This window comes from Seriola aureovittata, chromosome 9 (genome assembly GCF_021018895.1).
Source record: "Seriola aureovittata isolate HTS-2021-v1 ecotype China chromosome 9, ASM2101889v1, whole genome shotgun sequence".
NCBI classification, from domain to species: Eukaryota; Metazoa; Chordata; class Actinopteri; order Carangiformes; family Carangidae; genus Seriola; species Seriola aureovittata.
In genome coordinates, this window is record NC_079372.1 from 22809116 (window position 1) to 22836401 (window position 27286).

The 27286-nt window shown below is 39.8% G+C and overlaps 2 protein-coding genes and 1 long non-coding RNA gene across 3 annotated transcripts; 2 read left to right on the top strand and 1 right to left on the bottom strand.

Annotated features, from left to right (window-relative positions):
* Positions 1–1186: 1186 nt before the first annotated feature.
* ccdc22 (coiled-coil domain containing 22) lies at positions 1187–11848 on the top strand. Its single transcript, XM_056385753.1, has 16 exons — positions 1187–1617; positions 2441–2618; positions 3055–3187; positions 4923–5029; positions 6021–6105; positions 6662–6831; positions 7382–7597; positions 7717–7887; positions 7970–8089; positions 8187–8303; positions 8393–8494; positions 8676–8783; positions 9041–9136; positions 10058–10117; positions 10218–10292; positions 11112–11848. The coding sequence occupies exons 1-16, from the start codon at positions 1568–1570 to the stop codon at positions 11223–11225; spliced, it is 1902 nt and encodes a 633-aa protein (XP_056241728.1). The 5' UTR covers positions 1187–1567; the 3' UTR covers positions 11226–11848.
* Positions 11849–12521: 673 nt separating this feature from the next.
* LOC130174816 (sodium-coupled neutral amino acid transporter 3-like) lies at positions 12522–27190 on the bottom strand. Its single transcript, XM_056385027.1, has 16 exons — positions 27044–27190; positions 22099–22232; positions 21908–21974; positions 20973–21088; positions 18452–18525; positions 18173–18265; positions 17927–18008; positions 16826–16908; positions 16454–16512; positions 15312–15428; positions 14986–15065; positions 14489–14589; positions 14247–14371; positions 13681–13825; positions 13486–13589; positions 12522–13387 (listed from the first exon to the last, which is right to left on the bottom strand). The coding sequence occupies exons 2-16, from the start codon at positions 22155–22157 to the stop codon at positions 13283–13285; spliced, it is 1410 nt and encodes a 469-aa protein (XP_056241002.1). The 5' UTR covers positions 22158–22232; positions 27044–27190; the 3' UTR covers positions 12522–13282.
* On the top strand, positions 19147–20963 carry LOC130174817 (uncharacterized). Its single transcript, XR_008828641.1, has 3 exons — positions 19147–19565; positions 19642–19704; positions 20295–20963. It is a non-coding gene; the product is annotated as an uncharacterized LOC130174817 (long non-coding RNA).
* Positions 27191–27286: the final 96 nt, after the last annotated feature.

Sequence of the window (27286 nt, forward strand, 5' to 3'; positions counted from 1 at the left end):
CTATGCAAAGTGTTCTGTTTGCAGGTACAAAGTGTATTTAATTTAAACCTGCAGTGGAAACTATCAGGGCTGCTAATACCTAACATACTGACCTCAAGGTCGGCAACTCAGCCTGCCAAAAGCATGATGCTAGTCCATGACTCCAGTCTGCTTCCCAGCATGTTAGTCTTCAGTCTGCTCTCCAGTCAGTTCAGTTTGGGTTTGTGCCTTCAACCCTCCAGTCCTGAGCTGGCAAGTCCACAGTCTCCTGTCCCCGAGCTGTATCTTCTGTCCAGTTTAGACCTGGAAGATGATGAAAAGTCCCCCGTCTGGGGAACTCACCATGCCATTTTCTCAGGGTTCTGTGGTGTCCCTGGCTCCTGATGCCTCAGGGAGACGCAGGAACCCATCTCCGCAGGGACCCCATCCTCCAGCCAGCCCAAGCCGCAGCACCAGGTTCCCAAGCAGCACAGCGACCCTGAGCCCGTCTCAGCTGCCCAGCAACCCTGGGAATTGATTTGGACTTACTGTAACAAATATTTTGTCAAATGTAAAGTTTGTGAAGTGTATTTTAACATTATACATTTAATCTATCCAACAAACCACTTTCTAAATAAAACAGAGACATGATCTTTCTGAATCCTGTGTATTCTGTAATACTGGCACAGTAACAAATCTAAGCTATGTTTATTTTATGAATGCATTTATGTTAAATAAAAATTTACAGAAAAGAGATGTTACTCTTAATTATGAGATAATGATCTACACAGAAGTTTTTATTTTAAATGTTTTCATTTCAAATGGAAAGTTTTATATCCATAAATGCAAATGGTGTGAATGTAAACCCAATACTCCTTAGTTCATGAAATTAAATTGTTCTTTGAAACACTAAAAGGACTGACAGCCATCTACAACACATTGAAAACCTCTTTTTAATTCAAGTGTGTATGTACCCCTTTTCTTATCCTTGTTCTTCTGTCTGTTACTAACTGTATTTCTGTTCTTTGAGTCCTTCTATGGTCTTTAAATAAAGTAAGTTTGGGTGGAAAAAAGGCTGAACTATCTGCCACCTTTCCGGTCACAAGACTGTCTCTTTTAGTGCATGCTGGGAAATGTATTTCTTGCCGGCTCATTTTCCAGTTGTTCGCAACCACGGTTGGTCGAGAGGAAACTCTGCTTCCCAGACACACCGTCGTTATCGTCCCTTATTACTTCATTTCCACACAGAACAAGATACACAGATGTCAGGTTTGTTACGTTGGTAGCAGACACCCACGCTCAGATTCAGTGTCGTTAGTGGATGCAACAGACTCTTTTATGATATCAGACGCTGGTTTGTAGCAAGACGTTTCAAATGCAACGGAGAGTTACAATGGCTCTTGTCAGGGAAGTGAGGAGTGACAGGCTTGCTAATTAACTAGTAGCTAGTTCCTGGCTAACAGAAGATGGAAGCTAGCTCGCTGCCTTCATCTCGGGGAAACCCTCACTAATATTAGCTAACTCGGTGTTATTCAATAACCCCGCTAGCATCAGATGTTCTGCTAAACTCGCGCCCGTTAGCTAGTCTGTCTTAAGAGAAACTTCAGCGATGGAGGAAGTTGACAAAATTTTAATTCACGCCCTCAAACAAGTCGGAACGTAAGTATCAACAGCATTTTGTGAATTAATTTTTAGTTGTGCACAATGCCAACCCAACCACCAGTTACTGAAATGACATGTTAGCTTACTAATGTTAAGTTTTGCGGTTAGCAACGTCACTGTCAAAAACTGTTGATGTAATGAATTACAGCGTCAACAGCAGCTACGAGTCCATCACGGGGTCAGAGACACATGCGGGTTGTGTGAGGCAAAGGTCGTGAGCTTGCATTGAATACAGTGTAACTGACAGTACCTTTAAAGTGGTAGTCTCTTTTTAAGTCACTATATATCGCCAAATGAGATAACACAGTGACTATGACCCACTGAAGAAATTATACAGAAGTTATTGCATTTTACAGTTTTATGAATTACATGTCTGGTAAAATCACAAGGAACATTCACTAACTTTGTGTTAGTGACTGGTGCTCCACCTCTCTCTCTCTCTCTCTCTCTCTCTCTCTCTCTCTCTCTCTCTCTCTCTCTCTCTCTCTCTCTCTCACACACACACACACAAACACATACATACATACATACACACACACACACACACACACACACACAAATGAACAGCACTTTTATGATTTTTGAATCCTAAATACAATTGCAGAAGTAAAAAGTTAATGTTAGGCTATAAACATCACTATCTCCAAAAGAGGTAACACCCTATAACCAACTGATGAATTTATGTTGCATTTTACAGTTTTATGACCCAAGTGTGGTTCAAATTCAAACCTGCAATTACCATGTATGACCATAGGTGTCGCCTTCTCAGAAATGAAACTCTTGAAGATTGCTACTTTAATATTTGATTTGTGACCCACAGGGAGGTGAGCGAGGAGATTGACAGTGTCAGACAGTTCAGCAGTGAGCTGATAGTGGAGGCGGTGGTCAGATGTATCCGGGTGATCGACCCAGGCCTGGGCAGTACGCTGCCCACGTCCCTCCCTCCAGGCATGTCTGCTCGCTTCAGAGTGGGCATGAGCCTGGCTCAGGCATGTCAGGTAACACACCTCTAACTTGCCTAAGGGAAACCTTAACCACAATTATTAGAGAGGACATACTTTTGAAACCTTGTTTGTTTGTTTTGGGGGATACTTAAAAGCTTACAGTCCTGTCCAAAAATATCTTATCGTGTCTATGAATAGCGATAAAAACAGCTGATGAATGTACAATAGTGTATGTATAAATGTATAATTTGAGGAAACTCCCTGACAAATGTTATAGAGACTTGTGCCTACCGATGTTCACCAGGAAGTAACCGGAGACAGCTAATATACATTTTACCTATAGTGCACTTTTCAAGACACTGAACGATGCTTAATTAGAAGTTCAGATAGTTGTGGGCAAAATTCAGATGTGCCTGTATGAGTCCTGGCTCAGTTGAAGCACTGCCTGTCGTTCCCAGTAGTATTCCTAATATGTCATGTGGGTTTTCAGGATATTGGTTATAAAGGAGAGATCGGCTACCAGACTTTTCTGTACAGCAACGAGCCAGAGATCCGCTCCCTGCTCATGTGCCTGGTGGAGAAGCTGCCCAGAGAGAGTGCTGAGACCTCAGACCAGCCAACAGGTACAGAGAGCACCAGCCTGTCATCCACACAGTTCCATATCACCTCTCCTCCGAGAGAAAGAAAAACCGTACATGTATCGCTTTGTTGTTACATTAACTGGGTCAAATCAACAGAGGCCTCCCTACTGACCATCTTGGATTTGGTCCATACCTAATGTAAATAATGTCATTTTGTGCCCAACAACTAGTGCACAAAATTTCCAGCTTGAGTATCTTCTTTAGTTTCTGAGATGTGGAGGCTTTTCAAAACGGGTCATGGCCCTAATAAAGGAGTGTGGCTAAAAAAAGTTCCATGAGTCATTACTTTCCAACTATTCATGCTACATACACATTTTCAGGGATTGTTCTAAACTATTAGATGTCTTAATGTTGTGCAATGGTCGGGCGAAAGTGCAGATTTGCCAAGTTATGGCTTGCTGAAAACTGTATTTAAAATGTTTTGCGCTTTAGAGCTGACTGTATCTTCAACCTGAACGACATTAGATCTTTTAGATTTTGATATATATTAATCATGTTATAGGACTTTCTAGTTGCATGTCTGAGGGAAATAAAAAATTATGACTTATGTGGCATTAAAAATAAAAATAATAATTTCACATCTATATTTCAAGAGCATGTTGCCCATATATGACAAAGTCTACCCCAAAAACAATGATACTACTGGAAAGAGCCCATTTTAATGAGTCAATGCTCTAGATATGAAGTTGGCAGCTTGATGTATAGGGGTGGACGATCAATCTTTTTGGATTGAATCACAATCCATGATCTGAATCACGAGTCTCCCTACAGATTTAGTTGAACACATGTGATCACATGATTAGTTGTGCATATGGTTGTCTGAGCACAAAGCCTGTCACTTCAACTCAAAGGCGCAAGTCACAAATTTGCGTTCTGTTCCGTTTCTGTATCTGAAAGCCCCGACTGGAGGCAGTGATTTGTACTTTTCCGTCTTTTTGTCATGTCGTAACCTCTAATTTTATCACTAGATTAAATGATAAAAAACATACTATGCACTTATCCATAAGCATTTATTATACTGATAATCACTCCACACAAAATCTTACTAAAATGGTTTGATTTACTGCTCTGTGGAGCAAAGCTACACACGATACCAGTCAATCAGCTTTCAAAGACACAACCGGTCTTGTATTCCCGTCTGTTACCTCAAGTGAATTGGTCATGAAACCTTTTTTTTTAAAAGCCTCCTAAAGATACTGAAGCTGAAGATTTTGCAGACTAGTTGTTGGGTACATTGACATTATTTACATTTAGTATGAAGCAAATCCAAGATGGTCAGTCAGAAAAGTTTTCTAACATCTGTTGATTTGACATGGAAAGTCACAAAGTGGCCACAGTTGCTGACAGGAGATTTAAAACTGGTTTACTAGAGAACTCAGAGGGATTTACCTGGAGCTGAGAGGATGTATCAGCAGTGGGTGAACTTGAATGTGACAGACATTCATTTATATTAAAAGCCCCACACTCCATCCTTAATGTAGTATCCAGAGCTTATGATTTGAACAGTCTGTGATTTAGTCAGTCATATATAAGAAATCTGAATATATCCAAGAACACTGCTGTTGTATGTGGAGAAGTTTAAAAACAAACAATGTATCATCAGAAAAATGCTGTTGTCCACTCTTTTTAACCTCTGCAATTTTTTAAGATGATTTTGGCATTTTGTTATCATGTACCTTTTATTTGAGTCATCCAAAGCTGTCTCTTTGTCCTGCAGGTAAATCAGCGGTCCTCCAGAGAAGCATTGCTGCTGCAATCAAAGCCCAGCTGGCTGTCCCCTGGCTGCCTACAAACTGCAGACTGCCACTGCACGGTGAAACACAAGTAAACTCTTTAAAGTTGCATTTTGGTGTCTGAAAAAAACCTTTGATACATGAGGATATCTCAAGCCCATCAGCAGGATTGGGAGAATGGCCAATTCAGGCATATTTAGATGAATCAGACTGGCTACACAAAGCCAGATCTATTTCCTAACTTGTGTTTATTTTACTGTGTAAATCTGCCCTCAAAATGACCCACGAGTTCTGTTCTGGGAGCACACAGCCATCAGTTTGAGTCAGTTTCTATCTGTGTCAGTGGGGTAGTTTAACTTTCGAACTTAATCATCAGCACAGAGTTGAACAAACTGCATAGCAACTGCAGCTAAGAATTATGGGTATGATAATATTAACAGTAATCTGCCATACCCAACTGATTGAAAAAATGTGATTTCTGTGAAATATAATTGAAATGAAAAATGGCCTTTGTAACCTAAATCTGATATATCACTGAATTATTCAGATCAGATTATATTCAGTGGTGGAATGTTACTAAGTGCATTTAAGCGCATGTGCTTTACTGAAGTATTTCAATGTGATGCATTGTGCTTTTTGCTCCACTGCATTTATTTGACACATAAAGTTACTAGTTAAATGTAACATTAGTACCAAATCAATAATGTATAAAAATGTAATTCAGCATATTGAGTACTTTTACCTTTGGTACTTTTGAGCACATTTTTCTCTTGATACTTATGCATTTAAGTAATGTTTTAAATGCCGGACTATTCGTTATAATAGAGTTCTAGTTGTATTTACACACTGTTGACACTTTTACTTAAGTAAAGCATCTGATAACAAGCAGAGGAAAGTGATGCATCTTAATGCAAGTCAGTTGTCAAACATACTGTATCTAAGGCTTACTGTATTGTACTGTGCATATGCAGCTGTATTATTGTTATTATTATTATTATTATTATTATTATTATTATTATTGTTAAATGTAACTTGCCCAAAGTCAGCTAATTCCTGACAGTTTACATGTTTTTCCTGTTTAGAGTCCAGCAGCACTGCACAACTTCCATGTTCAGCCCCTTAGTTTACCAAACTGCAGTAAAGGTCCAGGAAAGAAGCAGCTGAAAGGTAGGCTTCCTACTGCACATACATTATATACACACTGTATGATTCACCATTCATCATGTTTCACCACAGTGTTGCAGCAACTTGCATAAAAATTGTGAAGCAGTTTGTTGAAATTAATTCATAATTTCAGGGGATGCATGATATGTTGTGAGCCGATAGACCTTTGCTCTTCCTGTTTGCTCAATGAGCTTCACAATACACACAGTGGACAGCAGTGACAGAGCAGAGGATAAAAACCATGGGAATGAATGAGTAAATATGTCAACGCTCATTATCCAGTAGTAGGATGTTATCAAACGGCTTTTGAACAAGCAGAACATAAACTGTCAGAAATGCAACGTGTTCAAACGCTAATTATAGGTAACAGCTGAGCCTAATTAGCTACATGTCAGACAGATAGTTGAATTCTTGTAGACTTTGAGAGACCAGTCAGCCCCTCCTCTCTACCAGCAGGACCTGTCCAGCACTGTGTCTCTTCCCATCAGCAGCAGAAGGTACAGGAATGATGACACAGGGTATGAATTGGAATAAAGTGTGTGTGTATGTGCACTTTCAGAACTGAATGACTACCAGCGAGACATTCTTCCTCCCGTGACCGCCCAGCCTTCCCATCATGCCTCTGTGGTGGCATCCATACTGGAGCAGCACACCGCTGAGCTGAGTGCTGCTCAGGAGTGGGACAACGAGTGGAACAGTCAGGGACTCCTGTCTCGCCTCACTCCACAGGCAAATCATCACACTCTCTACATTCATGTTTATCCGTCTGTTAATTGTTTTTGATCCTCTGGACAATGTATCTAAAATTGTTCCTTCCCAAGTGATTGGCAGCATCTGTCATTGCCATAAGATCAAGCTGCATTTGGGCTGTGAAATAAAACTGTTTTTACTGTAACTGTCTCTTTACCAGCCCTCTCTGTGTGCCTGTCATTCAGGGTGTGCAGAACGTGCCGCTTCCGCTCCCATTAATCATCTGACGATCTTAAAAATGTTTCTGATGTATTAGTTCAAATTAGCTCTAACTATTAATGATCTAATGATGTCATGTATCATAATATATCATACCAAACCACTACTTTTACTTAAATACTTAAACTACATTTTGCTGCTAATACTTTTGTACTTTTACTTCAGTAGGATTTTTCATGCAGGATTTTACTTGTAATGAAGAATTTTTACATTGCTGTATTGGTTTTATTTAACTAAAGGATCAAAATACTTTTCTCACCGATGATCTCTGTGCATTAGTTAGAGGTTAAATTAGGTCTTTGTTGAACAGGAGTACCAGTCACGGAAGCTGACCCGACTGCGGAAACGCATCGAGGAGCAGCTCCGCTCTGCTGCACTGCCCTCTCCTGAAAGTGCCTTTGGTGGTCCTCGCTCAACCTCTGACCTGGGTGAGCTACTGCAGGCCTTTAGAGCCTCCGCCCCCTCTGACCACATCCTGACCAAGGGTACTCACTTCACCCATACACAGAAGTTCACCTTCACACAGGTGAGGACCACTCCACCTGCAGAATGCTAAAATAGCACATGGTCTAAAACAAATGTCTCAGTCTGCAGTGTCAGTCTCTTAACAGCTGTGTGTCCATGTCCGTGTGTGTGTGTGTTCAGGAGTCAGCAGCAGTAACCAACTCCATCCCCTCCAGACTTCAGTCAGAGGGTGATAGCCAGCAGCGTCAGCAGGAGGAACTGGCTTCACTCCAGCAGCAACTCCAGCAGCTTTGCAGTGATGTCAACCAGCTAACAGCAGACATGAAGCACATGAGTGTCACTAATACACAGGTAAAACACAGACACATATATATACACACGCCTCAGCAAATGAATGGTTGTTGTTTCAGATTTGTGATGTGTTCTGGTGCAGGTGCTGGATGAGTTGAAGCAGAGAGAGATGGGGAACTCTGAGAAAGAGGAAAAGATGCAGGTGAAGAAGAAAACAATCGACCTGTTGCCAGACGCAGACAACAACCTGCTGAAGCTTCAGGTATGAGGGCTGAATGAGATCAGTTTGTGCTTGGAGACATGACATCAAACCCAGCTAGGCTCAAATTTGGTTGAAACCTGTGTGATCCTTCCTTCAGGCTCTGGTGGAGGCCAGCGCCAAGCGGGTGGTGAACCTGGCCTCTCAGTGGGAGAAACACCGCGCTCCACTCATCGACGAGCACCGCAGACTCAAAGAAATCTGCAGCAACCGGGATGTAGGTGGTGTCTTACAACAGATATGCCACTCAATTAATTGCAGTAAAAACACATCTAGATTCTGTTTGTTTGTGTCTGTTGTCCTCAGTTGGAGTCGTCCAGAAAGCTGTCTGAGATCAAGTCTCTGCATGACAAAATCCGTGTGTCCACAGAGGAGGCCAGGAAGAAGGAGGAAATGTACAAACAACTGGTAATGGACTGAATTACATCTTTAGCAAAGTACAAGATCTTTATCGTACTCACAAGTTAAATGTCATGTCGACACAGGTTTATTTGAAATACTGTCACTGAGTTGTTAATCGTCTTCTGGCACCTACTATCTACTAAATGTGTGTGTTTGACTGCATCATGCTTGTTCTCTTCCATTGTAGGTGACGGAGTTAGAAAACCTTCCTCAGGATGTGTCTCGATCAGCATATACTCAGAGGATTCTAGAGATCGTCAGCAACATCAAGAAACAGAAGGAGGAAATTACGAAGGTAAAAGCAAATCAGAAGAAGCTGAATTTTTGTACGTTACAAACACATAAAATAAGTGGTTTGTAAGTGCACACAAGTGGACTTCTGTCATGAGTCCTCCACAGCACTGTAATGGTCACATCAGCAATTAAAACAGCATCGTTGTGAAGGGAATCGGCTCTTTCCAGTGACATCACTGCAGTCAGTGTGACTGAGCTTTAAGTTGTGCTGTCTATTAGATGTAACGTCACCAACACTTAGTTGACTTTCCATGGCAGATTCTGTCAGACACCAAGGAGCTGCAGAAAGAGATCAACAGCCTGACAGGAAAGCTGGACCGGACCTTTGCTGTGACTGATGAGCTGATCTTCAAGGTAGCGCTTTTCATTTTATTATTAATGTGCTATTGTTACATTCTGGTTTAATTGTTTGTCTACACAAGAACATCTTCCAAGAGCCTGACTTCTCAAAACCAGAGCTCAAACAACAGGTGTGTGTTGTTGTATAACCAACCCCAATCTAAAGCAAACTAAAATTCTCACCATTAGTTCTGCAGCTGCTAACGTGAAATACAGGGTAAAGAGAGCTGTAAAAACTGACCCTTTTGTGAGATAACATAAAAAGAACAAGTGCAACATGAAGGATATTTAGGACATAATGGACATTATGAGTCTGTAATATGTGTGTGTGTGTTTGGATGGGGAGAGTGAAGAAGAAAGTATAGTGATAATAAATGATGTAAACTCAATGTAATTGTAGAAAGAATGTAATAATAGAGCAATACAACGATAATAAAAATTACATAATACCTTTTATCATTTATATAATAAAAATATGATAAGAATATAAAGTAGTATAAAATAATATGATAACAGTGTAGTGATACTATGACAACCATTATATAAAGTGTGATACAATATAATATGTATTATTTATATTATTTTATTTTATGCAATATAGTAATTTAAATACATAATTACAGTGATGTAGTATATAGTATTATATTATATAATAATGATGATGATGATGATTATAATATAATAATGTGATGTTAAATAGTGATGAGTAGCGAGCCAGGCCAAAGAACATATTGACAAACTCCTGCTGTGTGTTTGAGGTTTAGATCACTACCAGTGAACCAGTGTATGTTCTCTTTAATCCTTTGGATTCTCAAACTGGTTGTTGTGGCGTCCAAAAGTCTGACGCCACTGTCTCACAATGTGATATACATACTGTATACATACTGTATATGTATGTGTTTCATGTATTAATTTGTTTATTTTTGTCATGTGTAGGACGCCAAAAAAGATGAATCTGTTCGCAAATCCTACAAGTACCTGGCTGCTCTTCATGAAGTACGTCATCACGTTTGCCCAGATTCCTTATAGTTCATCTCACCTGTCGTTCCTCAGAGAACGTGTCAAATGTCATGTTTCCGTCTTGATTCTTCTACAGAACTGTAATCAGTTGATCCAAACCATCGAGGACACGGGCACCATTTTGAGAGAGATTCGAGATCTAGAGGAGCAGGTAGGATTTCTTCAGTTAGGATGGTTCCATCATCACTTTATTCACTTTGACAACATTTATTTGCTGTGTTACTCTGAGTGAGATGAGATCAGCATCAATTTCGTCTGTGTTCAGCACAGAAAGCTGCAGGAAGTGGTTTTCCCAGTTTAGCATAAAGACTGGAGGCGTTGTTTACATATATGATGTGTATTTAACAAATGTAGACATAAAACAAGACATTACATAAAGGTTGCAGTAGTGTAAAAGTCATTTTTTACCAGGTGTGAGCCTTTAACGTACATCTCTTCTGCTGCATGTGGAGACAGTGACATTTTATTTTATTTTATTTATGATATTTATTTATAATGAAAACATCCCAGTATCCTGCAAACTGTATGTAGAGAGATAGTTCTGGCAGCAGCAGCAGCAGCAGCAAGGCAGCCGGTGTGAACACACACGTGCTTCTCCGCAGCAGTTCAGCGATGTCAGCTGCCACGCTCACGCAAACATGGGCAGTGTGTTCCCGGCGTTAAGCTCATTGCTGCTGAGCCACTCTCCCGTCACTGAGAGAAATCCTGCTCCATCTCTAGTGTTACATGGTTTGGATTTTGTTTGTTTGTTATTTGACACAGGTGGATCAGGATGTGCTGCACGGTGTATTTTTTAGCAGTTTCCCCCCCCCCTTTGTGATAAGCTTTACCAAACAGTGTCTCTATACTGAACACACAGAAATGTAATGGTTAAGAACAGCCAGTGTGTGTGTATCTTAAAATCTAGTATTGTTTTTAGAATGAGTTTTACAGGACAGTTTACTACATTTTTCCCTGGCATCTTAAACAGATTGAGACTGAGAACGGAAACAAAACTGTGGCCAACCTGGAGAGGATTCTGGACGACTACAAGGCGATCCGACAGGAGAACTCTGCACTCGCCGCCAAAGTCCGAGAAGGCTGAAGGTAGTGCTGCTCCGTCCTGCTCTGCCTGCTGAGGCTGAAGTTGTAGTAAAAACATGGAGCCGTAGATGGATCTGATGGGACTGAAACAGCACTCCAGGTTTTACAGTGAAGAGACTGCTGTTCATTAACACCGCCCTCTGCTGCCGTCGGAGCCAAGCTGATTTTTCTACCATGGAAACTAATCTGGATTTTAATGCACAACATGGATGGATGGATGGATGAATGGATGGATGAATGGATGAATGGATGGATGGAGAAGACAATTAGTTTTTCATTTCAAACTGATCTCTGATGGTCCAGGCTCTGGTTTGATTATTCTGTACCCAAATGAAATGTAACACTGGGCAGCAGGGGGTGCTGTCAGACCTCTTCTGTTCAAATGTGTAGTCATTCATATTTCTGTATGAAAACGTTTTCATAAGATATCTTGATTAAGATCAAATGTTGGATTTTTTATTACAGGAAGACAGACATTAGCAGTTCCATTGTCATGACTATATTTGAGTATGGTGAGTGAATGGCATTTGAATGTAGTCCATTGATAATGTTGTCCAGCCCCATCAGCAAAGTATTGTTGTATATATGGCACCAGCTTAAATAAAGATGCCTTACAAACTTGAATGGTCATGATAAGTGAACCTGTTGTCATCATCAAACACCCCAACACAGTGTCTTAAATTCAGATAACGGATAAGACTAAAATCAAAGTGTTTATTACGATTACACATTATTTTAAGATGCTTGTAATGGACATAAATGTGATCAGTTTACTGGTGTATGTTGAGTTTTAAACTAGTGTTTACAAACGTTAAAAACTGGGTTTAATGATAACAAGTTATTATTTAACATTACTGTCTGTATTAAGACCAATCAATCAGTTTGACAGTTCTACTGTAGCAGGTTCTAATCCCACTTTTTAAATTTTATTATTTATTAAGTTATGAAGTTTTATTATCCTAGTTCTCTAACTAACCTTAATTCTACCAATAAAACATGAATTCAGTGAAATCTTACCATTTTCCTTTACTGTGAAATACAGTAATCTTTCATCAGTGTAGGGACCAGAGAAAGATGGTTGTCCACCATAATTATATCATTATGATTAACAATATCAAACAGTTGCTCTCTGACAGAGTCACACTTCCTGCTACATGATAAAATTAAATTCAAAATAACTTTTATGCAGCGGAAACATAATGTTTTTTTTTTTGGTGCATATATGAATCCCAATCCCACGCACCATCATCACCATGCACATTGCTGAAAAAATGTAAAAAAGAATGAAACAGACGGGTTTCATCTTGTGTGATTTTTATTAAACAATATCCACATATGCTGTCCAAATGAATTCACACATGAATAATACCAAATTAATTCACAGTTGTATAAACTTAATGTCAGACTTTGACTGACTGAAGATGTTTTTTCCAGTTTTGCCAAACGCTGCTTTGCAGAATTACAATACATAACACATCTATTGAAGTGAATTATCTGAACGCATTTGTCTGGTTACCTCCTCCTGCGCGACGCTCTGAGGAGCAGAAATAATTGGACGACAATGTTAAACACCATGATGGGATCTTCTTTTAACAGCATTTTTGTCAAGCAGCACCAGCAGCACCAAATATTTTTTCTCCATCAAACTTTGTTGATAATTAAACAGATTTTTTTTTTTTTCAATTTAGACATTTGCCCAATTTCCTTTTAATGTTGCAGTTACACCACATTAGCAATACCACATAAAACAGCTTTTGGTGGTTGAGGGACTTCCATGGTCAACATGTTCATCAGCTCCTCATGTAGAACGGAGGAACACCACCTGTGATGGGTCATGGTGGTATATATCAACCTGGGTGGGTGACAGGACAGAACTGGTCTCCTCTTCACACTCTGGAGGAATGGACTGTCCATATAATTAATGAAAACAGTCCCACCAAAGCCCTGAGCCTTCCAGCAGTAGGTTGAATCATGCTTCCTATCCAGAGGACTGGAGGGTGGGTGGGGGGTGGGGCGCAGCAGTGGGCTGCTGTTGCTGTAGGGCTTATGGGGTGCACTTTAATGGCCGCCGTGACTTCGCTTTTCTCCGCTCATCCAGTCAAGCCCGATGAATGTCAGGCTCATGGTCATGAATATGAAACCCAGTGCTGTGAAACACGCAGCCTGAAAACCCAAAGGAGATGCGTCAGTACAGAATCACTCCTGACTAACTGTTGTTCTGCTGATTTTTCCCTCTCAGTCACAGAGAGACCTGAACTCACCTGGATCTTTGGTCTGGAGTTCATGGGCTCCTGGTCGGTGGGGATGATGCGGATGTAGAAGAGTCCAGGAAGGATGAAGATCAGACTGGGAGCAGTGGTTGCTCCTGGACACACAGAGGAGGCAAAGTAAATCAGTGCACAGTTGATCTCAGAGGAAGCTACTGGCAGGCTTTGATTTTAAGTCTAATGTCTCACCAGTTATGCCAAAAATGTCTCGAATGTTGGGAACAAGGATGACCAGCAGGTTGACCGCAAACAGCAAACACACGGCGATGGCGATGTGACGGAGCCAGTGGAAGGGCTTTCCTGGAAACAGCAGCTGCAGGAGAGCACGACGGATCTGACAGAAACACAGACGTGAGTTAACACACCACCTCAGTCCGTCAAACACATATCAGAAGAGGCGTGTCAGAGAATTGTTTTATATCATATATAGACATAATGCAATGTGTTTCCATTAGAATTCATCTTCATGTACATGGAAGTTATTAATAAATGAGAACAATATTTATTAAACCTTTCTGCACAAATGTTTCATATTAAAAGCCTTACTGTCTGCCCTTCCTGGTAGGCTTTTAATATGAAACAATGCACAGGAATGTGTGTGTGTGTGTGTGTGTGTGTGTGTGTGTGTGTGTGTGTGTGTGTGTGTGTGTGTGTGTGTGTGTGTGTGTGTGTGTGTGTGTGTGTGTGTGTGTGTGTGTGTGCGTGTGCGTGTGTGTGTGCGTGTGTGTGTGTGTGAAGGCCAGACATGTTCTCACAGGAAACAAGACCACAGGTACAGTGAGAGTGACAGCCACCAGGACGGCCAGCCGAACGCACAGGATCAGAGTGTCCAGGAGATCCACCTTACTGTAGGTATGGAGCAGCTCTGCTTCAGTGTTATCTATGCACACACACACACACACACACACACACACACATAGACATTGAATCTGTGACTTGTTGGTGCCATTAAACTGAATTATGTTTTGCAGCTGACTTAAAGAGATGTTGCTCTCACCATAGAAGGTCAGATATCCAAATGTGGCCGTGAAGAAGTACATGATGAACATGCCCAGGATGGAAACATTGCCAATATTCTGCATTCTCCTCTTGGTTGGGCTTTAGGGGAACGAAATGACAGATGTTTTAGCAATACAGTACATGAGGTGACGAGAGGGAGGCATGGCTATTGCTATACTTCATTTCAGGAGACGTTATATTTATAGATACAAAATATTATATTGCTTTAAACCCTAAATGTGGAACTAAGTGCGTTCATTGAAAATAAAAAAACAGTTTTACATAATCTGGATAAACTCTTGGTTCACAGATTACTTATAGTAAATCAGACTTACCCTTTAACTGTGATTGATTTTTATAAGTGGGAATTTAAAAACATGTTTAGATTTTGGGCACATCACAAAATTAGGAGAGTCAACACAGTCAAGGATGTGTTTTCACTTCTTGAATATGTGCTGTGGAGAGTGTAAGAATTCAATAACGCGTGCAGCTTACTTGCTGAGTTCAGTGTAAATGGGAAGCACTTCAGGGTGACATACGAAAGCAAATGCCAGGATGGGGATGGTATACGCCGTCTGCAAATAAAGTCACAGAGGAACTTCACTTGGTTGTTTTCCAGGAAGTATATGAACTCTAAAACACATCCAGCCATGTGCTGTGTGTAATATGATGCGCCCACAAATAGTTTCTGACCATACACGTGAGATCTTTTCAGAGCACATTGCAGTGCTCTGAACAGATCTCATCATAAATCAACAGTTCAAACTCAAATCTCAATGTTTGTGTTTTTGTGCTTGAAATTCAGGGAGTTCATCTCTGACCTCTTGATTGTACGTGAAGTATTTGGCGGTGCATGTGTCCTCTGGGACGGCTGTGTTCACAGAGTAGTTGCCAAACACTTCCAGAGGGCAAGCAATGTTGAATCTCTTGTAGATTACCTGATGTGAAGCAGTATAAGAGTTTGAGGAGGTACAACAAATGTTACCGTTACTTTCTTTGGTTACAAAACAACATACCTTTTGATCCTTTTTGCAACATTCCCAAAACATACATTGTTTGGTTGTGATTTTAACTCTTCCTGTCTCTCTATCGTGGTAATTGATATATTGCACCAAGTGGCCACTGCATACATTCCCCAAAAGGGTCAAACAGTACACTGCAGCAGCTGGTGAGGGTAACTCATCTCTGTCAATCTGGGCAAAACCAGACGGATTACACCTAGAGGTGCTGAGAAGAATAAGCTGCATAACTTGTTTTATTAGGTTTTATTTTTAAAGACTGTTTTGTTACTTGAGGTGGGATAATGTAATGAATGTTTGAATATTCTGTTTAGTCTGTAAATTTAAAATGAACAATAAACAAAGTATTGAAGAAAATAAGAATAAACTGAAAGATACAGAGACTATACTAGTTTTAACTGGGACTGTACAATTTTTTCTTCCATTATACTGCAGTTTATGCATTTTACTTTTCTTTAATTAAAACTTCATTTAAGTTTCATTTTAATACCAGTGAACCATAACAAAGTACATGGTCAGTGATGACAAGAAGCATGCTATTTCTTTTTGTTCTGGTTTATAGTTCACAAATACAAAATGTCACTTGGTCCCAGACAAGGGACCGTCTATAAAAAGGGGGTAACAGCTCCCCTGGGCCTTTTATCTTTATTTGAGACACACCTGAGCTGAAGCCAGTTTTTATTTGGTTTCTGGTGTGACATTTGTACGTTTTATATGTCCACATTGTGGTATATGAATGTTATTTCTAGGAGACATAGTTGAATGGTGTCATGATCACAGTTGGTATAGTTACCACCCGTAGGCACTCAGTATATCTTGTTGCCTGTTAGTAACCACTACAGCTTAGCGCTAATTTCCTTAGACATAATAATAAATTATTTCTCTGGCACCACCTGTACTGTGACAGTAGCCATTAAGTTACATGTGACGACCTACAGACTCACCGCAGAGAGGAAGAAGACCATGCACGAGAGAGAGAATCCACTGGTGTAACCCAGATACCCTGCAGAACGCAAAAACGCAGAACATCAAAATAACAATTACACCTAGGCAATGTTGCTTTGAGAGTTATTATGTTAGAACAGATTTTATTTGCATTTCTTTTGGCTTTTTTGAATCATACCGAGAGCAGAACCAGTATTTTGTCTCCTACAGCTTTGTGAAGCTGTGTCTGTATCAAAAGCAGCTTACACCATATAAGGAAACACAACCCTCTAAAGACTTGATAATATTAATGTCCTTTTCGTACACAAACTGCCAAAAACATAAGACTGACGAGTTGTTGAGTGTGACGAAGTTGAGTGGAAGTGACGTACCCAGGTGTTTCATCAAGGCCAGCGGGAGGATGATGCAGGCAGTGACGATGATAATGAGGTAGTTTCCATTCATGAACCAGTCGCTACGGGCAGAACACAAGACAACACACACACACACACACACACAGAGTAAAGCATACTCACAAACAGTGTAAACACAAGGTTAAAAGAACAAAAGCGACGTCTGCTCCGTCATAAAGTGACAATTTTTCAACTCGCTCCAGGGACAGAGGGACAGGAGGTCAAATGTATGATGGGATATATTTTCTTTTTTCCAGCCCATACACACAGATGAGCAGCTGCAGTGTGAATCATTGGTCATACACCTCCCTGTGTCCATTGTGTTTACTCAGAAAAAACTACAAGATTTAAACAATCATAACACGGAAACACACAAGAAAGTTGCTATATTGTTAATGCTGCCATACAGCTCCATTGTTGTCCAAAAAAAAAAACCACATCAATGAGCCACTCTGTTGCACTGTTCCTTCATCACCACGAACACACGCTGAGTCTATTTTCACGTCGTGCTGCGAGGGATCAGCGAAGCCTGCGAGCTAGTTCAACTAAACTTGGTATACTCACATGACATATTCCTACCACTGCAACACATATTCAACGCACCCTTTAAATCACCAGCTGTCAGTGCTCGCCTGTGGGCTCAGAGTACCTTCCCTCTCTCTTTGTGAATTGTGATGAAGTCATAACCTAACATTAACTCTCTACATACTCTACATTCACATAATAATACACATGTGACTTGGCTGACTGACCATGTTCACTAAAGCAACAAATGCAGATTAATCCACCGCTAGAAATAGTTCCCAACAAATTATGTCTTCCTGTTTGAGTAATACTTGAAAAAACTGGTGGCCTTTTTCTTTAAGAAATTATTATTTTTAAGTTTATGTCTTCATCAAGAATCATTGGGTTTGTAACTGTGCGTTACAGACAGAGGAGAGAAGTCAGAAAGTGTTGAGAGACTAACACACTGTTGTCCTTTCATCTTTTATCTTTGACCTCTTGGATGTCTGTAATGGACACACATGATGAAACTGATATCAAATGTTATACATTTTGTTGATTGTAAGCAGTACTCACTCAGTGCTGGATGTCTGGCCAAGAAAGGCTTGGATGACCAGCGGTAACTCATATTTCACAATGAAAAGGTAGCTGGACATGGCTGCAGGAGAGGAAAACATAGACAGCCTGAAGAAAGAGTTTTTATTAGTGCACATAGCCACATGTATTTACATGTTCCCTCAAAACAGTGATGTTCATCACTTACTCCACCTAGTCATATCACATAAACATTTCAAACAGCAGACCTATTACCCAGTGTCTTACCTCCAATGTTATGTAACGTTATGATGACTGCTGCTAGAATCTTCCCTGCATGACCAAAAGCTCTGAAGCCCAGCTGTTCATAGGCACGAATACCTGAGGAGACCAGTACCAGAGAACCATGTTAACACACTGTGGACATTTAGACATCACAGGAGTACTGGCCTTATAAACAGAACAGGGGAAGTGAAGAGACAAAGACACGGGCCTTGTAAACATTCAGAGCCTTGAGACTAAACTCAGGTTTCACTCAAATATTTTCTAAATGTATTTCAGCCTTACCAACAACTCCAGCACTGCGTAGTAGCAGATGGACGGAATAACAGGACAGACAAGCAATACACGTCAACAGGATCCTGTAAAACACAACAGATATGGTAGGTAATGTCATTATTGTCACTTCTTACATGTTGATTAGTTCCAGTATTGTACCACAGATTTGAAGTCTTAAACAAGTAAATTAATTCTAAAAGCTGTAGGCAGCCATTACAGTGTGATTACCACTGAAGAGATATATTTTTATATATTTATATATTTTTTATATTTTATAAATATGTTACATATACATATACAGTTTGACATGCCCTCCTTTCACTTCCTCTTGGTTCACCATACCACCTGAGTGGCCACTTAAAGGAAGGATTCATACCTTTTCAATTCTGTCATAAAGCAATAAATGTCAACACTATAACAATATATATATATATATATATATATATATATATATATATATATATATAAAACAATAAAAATAAAATAATTACAAAACAAATTACACTCTGTCATTGTTAATTTCTGTACTGCTTTGGCAATATAAATTTCTGATCTGTCATGTCAATAAAGTTTATTTTGAATTTGAATTTGAGAGGGGTATGAAACACAATGTCATGCTGTATTTGATACAAGGTAAAATTCAGAAGAATAAAAATTAAAAACACTCAAAATTCAAAGCAATTGTCAAGATTTTCTTTTATCCATGAAATGTAGATTACATCACGTTTTTTGTTGAGTCACAATCACAGTGTAAACATGTTGACAGCCGTGGAATTAAAACTGTAGTGGTCCCAACTGGACAGTGATCTTCTGTTTGTGTTTGCACAACGTCAGTAAAGATTATAAAGTCAAGAAGAGTCCAGTATCCGTCATCATAGGTTGGAAGCATATTTCACCACCACCTCACTGATGCTCGTTTGTAACCCCTGTGAAACATAGGGCTACTAAAAGCTTATATGTCGTTTAGGAGAGTAGGTGCATGTTGTTTTCTGTGGGAGCACAATACACCCTGCACACCTGGTGTTGGTGACGCTATCTACTGTCATCCTACATCATCCCCGCACTTTGCCTCGTGACCTGAAACGTCTTGAGAACGTGCCGCAGATCAGCTAAATAAGTCTTGGTAAGAAACAGCACCGAATAATCGTAATAATCTTAATGTTTCACGTGTCAGCTCTAATAAACTACTCTTTTATTAGAATCCTGACTGTGAACTTGAGGGAGGCCGCTTCTGTCGTTGAGTTGTTGGTGTTGAAATCCCGGTGAGTCGAAGCAAACATTCTTAGCTAGTCTGTTGCTAGCCACTGTGAAGAGAGATAATACACGATACTTGCTGTTCAAGTTCAGATAGTTTTCATAAAAACCAATTGATGTTATGAGAATATTGTCTAATGTTACCACTGTTTGATGCGTTTTCTTACCATTGTTGTAATGTTATGAAAAGATCGCTAACGCTAATCGCGAGTGCTAATTGCTAGCGCCAATCGAGGCTAACCGCTAGCCGTTGGCCTGTGTCGGAAGTGCGTCATTGTGATTAAGTAGCGCCAATTGCTGGTTTGATTAGTAGAATATCTGGCATAGCTATATAAAATGTTAAAGGCGCACACTTATCCCATTTACATTACAGCCATTTGTTAGTGGAGTTTATATGTAATAATGTAATTCATATTCATGTTTAAGAGGAACATTAAAATGTGATGTATGCAGCTGATTGAAGTATATCCTTTAGTTATTGGTTATACTGCACATTATAAGATGGGAGGGAAAAAGTTGATGAGGTCTCATGTCAGACAGAGAACAGAGTTACTTATCATTCTGCACTATTTATGTAGATTGTTTTTTGTTTTAACAGATAAAATCTGTGAGGAATCTGTGATGGAGAGCCGAGCCTGTGAGATTGTGGATGAATGTGGAAACGGTGAGGCCAACCGTAGGATCAGTCCATAGAGGACATCGAGACCAGCTTGATTAATTCACACGGACTCCAGATAAGGACACACGCACACTATTAACTGCAGGACATCCAACACACACAGCACACACACCTGCACAGGGACAAAGAAACTGAACTCTTGGTTTTCTGTCTCCATAATTTCAAAGAAGTATTAGAGTTGAGGATCTCAGCTTGAAGGGGACTGATTATTAAAAAAATTTTGACAGAAATTGTAATGCAGTGTAAATTGTATTATTGCTGTGGAGCAATAAATCTGTCAACTGTTAAACGTCATTCTAACTCCTCTTGTGAGTTTTTAAAGGCAAACCGCTCCTCGAACCTAGGTAGATGTTAGCATCTCTGTTATTTCTATAGATCAAGACTAGAGGTGCTACAGTAACATAACATAACTAAATGTGGCATGAGCAGTAAGTAAATGTTGTGTAACATTTACCTTGACTCCTCTGTCGTATGTCTGTTTGTCTACTGTGTGTGTTTTTCAGGGAAACACTGAGGTACAGAACGTGTATGTGGATGTGTGTGTGTCATGTTCAGTAGTACTCTCTGTACCAAAGTATGTACATCTGCGGTACTCACAGGAAAAGGACAATGCCGGTGTTCGACATGGCATATGACAGACCCAGAATGCCGCTGCCCATGATGGCATTGCTCAGGTTGAAGACAGACATCCCAAATGAGGTTTTACCCTCAAACTGAAAAAGACATAAGATGGAAATATTAACTTCAAAGACACATTAACAATGATTTTATGTTGGGCTGCATGACATTTCATTCACCTTCTCACAACATTAAACAATGACATGACATGTGAAAAACCATTTGTCTGTTTAACCCTAAAACGCCTACAACAGCTACAATGCTGCTATGAAAATCACACACCATTCTGCTGGTTTCAGGAGTGTCATCAAATATTTTGATGACTTTGAATCCAAGACTGAGTAAAAAAGAAAATGTTGTGCAGACAGTACAAATTACAGTAAGATGGTGAATATCACTGCAGACTCACTGTTTCACAGATGGATATTTGTGGAGATATAGATATTAGAAAAATATAGAGTAATGGAGCTCTGAACTGACCGTGGGCTCCAGTGAGTCCAGTTTTTATAGAATAAGTTGTAAGCAGAAGACAGAAGGAACCTAGTCTGAGTTTATTTAGCAGGGTAATGTTTTGTAGCTTTGTTTTCTGATAAATCCTCAAAGTCTGTGATCAGCTCAGATCTGCAGAATTTTTTACAGAAAGGAAATAGAAATATATCTGGTGTTGTATTTGCTGCTTTACTGTTTAATGTGTTGTTCTACAAATCATTATTTATTTTATCCTCCGTTTACTACATGACTCTTGTACTGTGCGACACAGGCTGTATGTGATGGTGTCTCCAGATGGGTTTTGGTGATCCTGTCTGAGTCTAAAGTCCCGGGTTGATTTTTCTTTCCACTCTGTCCCTGCTCTTATCACATGACCTGTGGAGCAGCAACATGCTGCATGGCCTCTGCCTCTATCTCATACTCACATCTGTGAACTGTGGTCTCTTTGATCCATCACTGTGCTGCAGGAATTTTTCTTTCTCTGGTGGGATTCTGCAACATCGACCACAAAGAAACAAGAGACACGCCTTACACTTTGAAATATGTTCTTTAAAATATATACTTGATGTGCAATGAATTCATGGCGAGTCAGTGAAGTAGGAAATAGGAAACTTACCCTCCTTCCACAGCATCGTCATGGTGGTGATTACCATTTGACAGCTTCTGCAGCTCCATACTTATGACAGGTTCAGTTACTTCTTCAGATGGATGGAAAATTTCAGAAGAATAAAAGAGGTGAAAAGGTGAAATCTGAAGAAAAGAAGAAACAAATAACAAGCAACTTAAAACCACCTCAAGGAGAATGTTCCCATGTGCAGTCTACACTTTGGTGGAAAAAGTCAGTGAACTCTTGGATTTAATAATTGGTTGAACCTCCTTTGGCTCCACTAAGCTGAAACCAGCTCCTCCAGTTGCTGCTGATCAGAGCTGCTCAGGAGGAAGTTTGGACCATTCTGCCTTATAGAGCTGCTTCAGCTCAGACAGACTCTCAGGATGTCTGGTGTGAGCGACTCTGAGCTCAGTCCACAGCATCTCTACTGGATTCAGGTCTAGGCTCTGACTGGACGACTCCAGAAGGTGGATTTCCTTTGAAGTTTAGGGTCATTGTTCTGCTGCATCAGCAGCTTCTCCTGAGCTTCAGCAGGTGGACGGCCACTCTGACATTATCCTATAAGAGACCTTGATAAACTGGGGGTTTCATTTTCCCCTCGATGATTTGGAGCTGTCGCAGATCATTATTCTCTTTTTCTTAATTTTTCATGTTGGTGTGCAGAGCCCCTTTACACTACACATAGAGCTGCATGCTCTTCTGAATAGTTCAACCTGTTTTTTTTTTTCCAACCACATTGTCAATGTTTGAGTGATGTTTCTAATATGAACGAGAACAGCAGAATCATTTGTGTGTGTTATTAGGTAAAATAGATTGTCTTTGTTCATTATTGAAACTTAGATGAAGATCTGATCAGATTTTAGGACAAATTTATACATAGATGGAGAGAGATGGATAGAAAGAGCTACTTTTCTTGCCACTGTATGTGTGTAGAGGTCTGAATGGTTATATCAAAGCCTGATGATGTTTTCAGGCGAGAGATAAGATAAACTCGGTGAGTAACAACACATTGCAGCTAAACAGCTTCTCTGTGACTGTGATTCATTTCCTAATACATTTGGGGAGCTTTGTTGTCCATATGAAAAGAGCTGCTCTCCACATGTTAACCCAGCAGGGAGAAAGTGAATTACACAAACAGTTCAGCAGCTATCTTCAAATCCCATCCCCTCAGTATCAAAGTACACATCTGAGCCCACAGAGCTACAAACATACACCTCTCCATGTGTCTGTGTTTGGTTTGAATGTACCAAACAAGCACTGCAGTATCCATCCACACACACTTCAGGTCAAACACTGATAACATGTCGTTCACATCTGGTTACAGTTGGTATTATCTTCATCTTGTAGTGTTTGTACTATTAAAAACTGAGCCAAACATTACAAGGCAAATCTAATTAGAGCTGAAACAATTAGTCAATTAGTCAACTGACAGAAAGTAATTCTGCTGATATTTTGATTATTAGTTTAAACAATTTCTGAGGAGAAAAAATGAGTGGAACGACCCTGTGCTGAGTTAACTTTCCCTGCTGATGGTATCTGTTGAGCTACATCTGTCAGCTATTTTACAAAATAAATGGTGAATATTTAAGAACAAAGACACACTGGCATTCAGAGAACTAAACTTTGCCAGGTAGTTATATCGCCTGTTCAGCTAAATGAGCAGCTAAATATTTTGTACAATGCGCTTTACTCATAAAATTAATACAGCTGTTGACAGAACAAAGCTTTAGCCAGAACTGTAATAAATTAAAATTACACTTTGTATTGACGGTACACAGTATTTTTTCCAGACCGACTGAAAAGCGACGTTGCCCTGTAGATAAGAGGTTAGAGAGAAGCCAAGTCTGAACAGCTCAGTTGTGGACATGTTTTCCCTGCAGGCCACAGAAATGACAGAGTGATAACAGCTGAGCGTGACCTCGCTGCTCAAGCATGACTGAGCTGGGTCCTCAGACATTGACATTTTGTACAGTAGTTGTCACATGGACTCTATTTGTAAATACCGTCCCTGTGCAGAGAGACATTTTACATTTTCATGCACTCTTTGCTTTATTGGCATCAATGAATATATTCGATTCATGTTTCCAGGAGAGAAGTCAGACAAATTGTAATTATTTTAATACAGGTGGTGGTGGTCAGGGGGAACATTAAACAGTTATGTACTAGTCTTTATACTGGAAATAATTAACTGAGGTTTGTGTACTTGAAGGTATCACTTATAAAACTGTAAACCGAAGTGACACTGTAACGTAGCCATGTAAACTGGAGAGCTGCCACTTAAACACACAGTCTTCTAGGGGTCTCTTAATCAAAACAATAACTAAAGATGGCGTTTGGAGACATTGTGAAGTAGCGTGGGATCATGGGAGTTGTTGTCTTCACCACCATTGCCGTCAGCTTCTCTCCTGGATTCCAGACCAGGTGATTATAACCAGTAAAAACACTGAATAAAGCAGTTTTCACATTAAAGATTAGTGATTCACCAACGCAGCCGAATTATCCACAGAGGTCTCCTCCACTCCGTAACAAACAGACCAGGGAATTAAATCCAGTAGAAACCCTGAATAAAGCAGTTTGACATTAGAAATCAGTGATTGACTGACGCTCTTTGGCGGACACATGACGTCTCAGAGTGGATTGGAGCTGAACTGTCCAACATTTGCTCAGCTTTATTCTCTGATAACTTAAGATCAAGACGTTTGATGACTAAAATCCTGCACCTGGTTAAAATATATAGTTGAAAACCAAGGTGTAAAAAGTGTCTAAAAAAGGTGAATTAAAATGGTATAAAAGTAAATTTTGAGCTTCTGGCAAACAACCACAACACTGACACATGAGCATAGAGGATAGGATGTCATTGACAGGCGACCACATGAAACAGACCATTAAAATGATTAAAATCACAGATTTCTCTCGTTGGAAAAGTGCTGGAAACATTTGGGATATTGTAAGAACACAACTCAGCAAAATATATAACATAGGTCTAATTATTTTTAGACACTTTAATATGGAAAAGTTACATATTGCAACTGTAAATTGGGGGACTGTGTGTTTTAGATCAGGTTCTGTCTGTTCACGGAGCATTTGTCTCATTGTAATGATGCTATGCTTCAGTTAAAGTGTCTGATCCAGTCATTCTGCAATTCCATTTTTGATTTGTTTGAACTTGATGAATGATGCATTTCTGTTGTTTATAGCAAATATCACATGATTATTACCTTTATATAATTATTATAATTTAAATAAGGTGACTACATCAAACCATTTTGGGCAATGTCCCATTCTAAATGCAAGTTGTCAATGTTAAAGAAAATTGTCTGCGACAGGAGAGTTTACATAAAAGTCAAAGTCAAACAGTTTCCCGTGGCTATCTGCTCACCTGACACTATTTGACTTATTGTGATGCATGGACACCCACCCATCCTGTGCACCAATCAGGCTCAAGAGCTTCTTGCCAAATCTTTTTGGCCAAAGTCACATTTACAGCTGTAAACAGAAACAGCCTCTGTGCTGCTGTAGCATGTGCTCCCAGTTAATACAAATCTAATGTTCAAGCTTTGCTAATGCTGGAAAGACACAGTATATGTACGTGTTAAATATCCATATGTGGGTTTAACCGATTCTGGTCAACATGGAAACCAGCTGGTGTAAAGCACTCCACACATACAACCTGAACTGAACAGATGCCAGATAGTTAAAGGTTAGAGGATTAGTTTCAATATTTAGGGAGCACTTTTGCTTCCTTACCGTCAGTGAAACGTTCAGGTTTTCAGAAGTACAGAACTCGAGTCAGGACGTGGTTAGCCTAGCTTAGCATAGAGACTGGAAGCAGGGGGGGCAGCTAGCCCGGCTCTGTCCACAGCTCAAAAATACACAACAAACGCCTCTGAAGATCACTGATTAACATGGAAATGTTTTTTACACCTCTATTTTTGTCTGAGGTTCACATTTGGAGGACAATACTTTTTTGACATTATCCAAACATCTTCATAATCCGACAGAAAGAAAATGTGACCCTTTAACTATTTTACTAATTTTACTGCATAGAAAAGATAGTGTGTCCCCCACAGTGAGGTAAGAGGGAACATACAGTGTACAATGTGTGCCTGATTGAGGCCCTGCCCTATTCTCCTAGTTAGGAATGTGTAGATTTACATCTTACGTAATATGTCATCTTTTTTTGTGTTTGTGTTTTTGAGCAGCACATTAACTCAATCTGAGACCTTAAGTATGACAAGTATGACAACATCAGCTGAGGCTCATATTTACTTCAACATCAGCAAAAAAAAAATCTGTTTTGTTGTCATGTGTAGCCACTGACATGTCAATGCTAGTAAATAAGTGTATTATTTCACAGATATCAGAAAAATATCTCTACATCAAGACTTGTCATGTATCATTTCAGATGTAAATTATTAAAAAAGAAAAATGTTGGAAAATAATCCGAGTCAAAATAAAAGGGGAAAATTTATATTTACACACTACAGAAGAACCCATCTAACCTCGCTGCCACACAGATGAGTCTGAATACTGCCCCCTGGCTTTGTTAACAAAGTTATTATAACAGTAATTAATTTAGAAAAGAGTTTGTAACAAAACTTATATAGTTAATAGATTGAAATGATGTTATAATCTCAAGAACAATTATGCTCAAGCTTGTTTTGGTAAATTAAGTTACTTTAAATAAATTTATATAAAAAAAAATAAAAGAGCTTAATGATCAGAACTGATCACATCTGGAGCACAGCAGCAATACATAGAAGTGCATTTCTAGAACTTGTTTTTATGAGTCTGATAAACCTTTTCAAAACCAAAGCACAAGTTGGTGTCTGTAACAAAGCTCCACTCTCCTCCCATGGTCCTTCACTCTTCCTAAGCAGACCCTCTCAAGTGGTCAAAACACGTGGCAGCACAGTAGCTCCAACTCAGCCAGAAGAATGGAAGGACTTACCTCCAGAAACAGGCCCAGCTGACTCTGTGAAGCAGAGGGGGACCCTGCGTGGTGAAGTCCTGGGATCAGTGTGTAGTTTGGGCTGGGGAGGTGATAACACTGTCCTGTTTTTGGAGCCCAGCAGAGAAGCACAGAGCGTCTCGGGGAGAGGGTGGGGAGAGGGGAGCAAATGTGTCAGCAGGCAGAAAGGAGGGAGGGCTGCTGAAAATGACGGTTTCAAGTTTCTTGTGATGTCACATGTAG

What these genes read in the sequence shown, in the direction of transcription:
- ccdc22 (XM_056385753.1), top strand. Translation starts at nt 1,568, where the DNA reads ATGGAGGAAGTTGACAAAATTTTAATTCACGCCCTCAAACAAGTCGGA. An exon ending in GCCTGGCTCAGGCATGTCAG is followed by an intron (nt 2,619 to 3,054) that starts GTAACACACCTC and finishes GTGGGTTTTCAG; the next exon opens with GATATTGGTTATAAAGGAGA. An exon ending in AGGAAATGTACAAACAACTG is followed by an intron (nt 8,495 to 8,675) that starts GTAATGGACTGA and finishes CTTCCATTGTAG; the next exon opens with GTGACGGAGTTAGAAAACCT.
- LOC130174816 (XM_056385027.1), bottom strand. Translation starts at nt 22,157, where the DNA reads ATGGAGCTGCAGAAGCTGTCAAATGGTAATCACCACCATGACGATGCT. An exon ending in TGGTCTTCTTCCTCTCTGCG is followed by an intron (nt 15,429 to 16,453) that starts GTGAGTCTGTAG and finishes GCTTCACATCAG; the next exon opens with GTAATCTACAAGAGATTCAA. An exon ending in ACTTCACGTACAATCAAGAG is followed by an intron (nt 15,066 to 15,311) that starts GTCAGAGATGAA and finishes CTTTATTTGCAG; the next exon opens with ACGGCGTATACCATCCCCAT.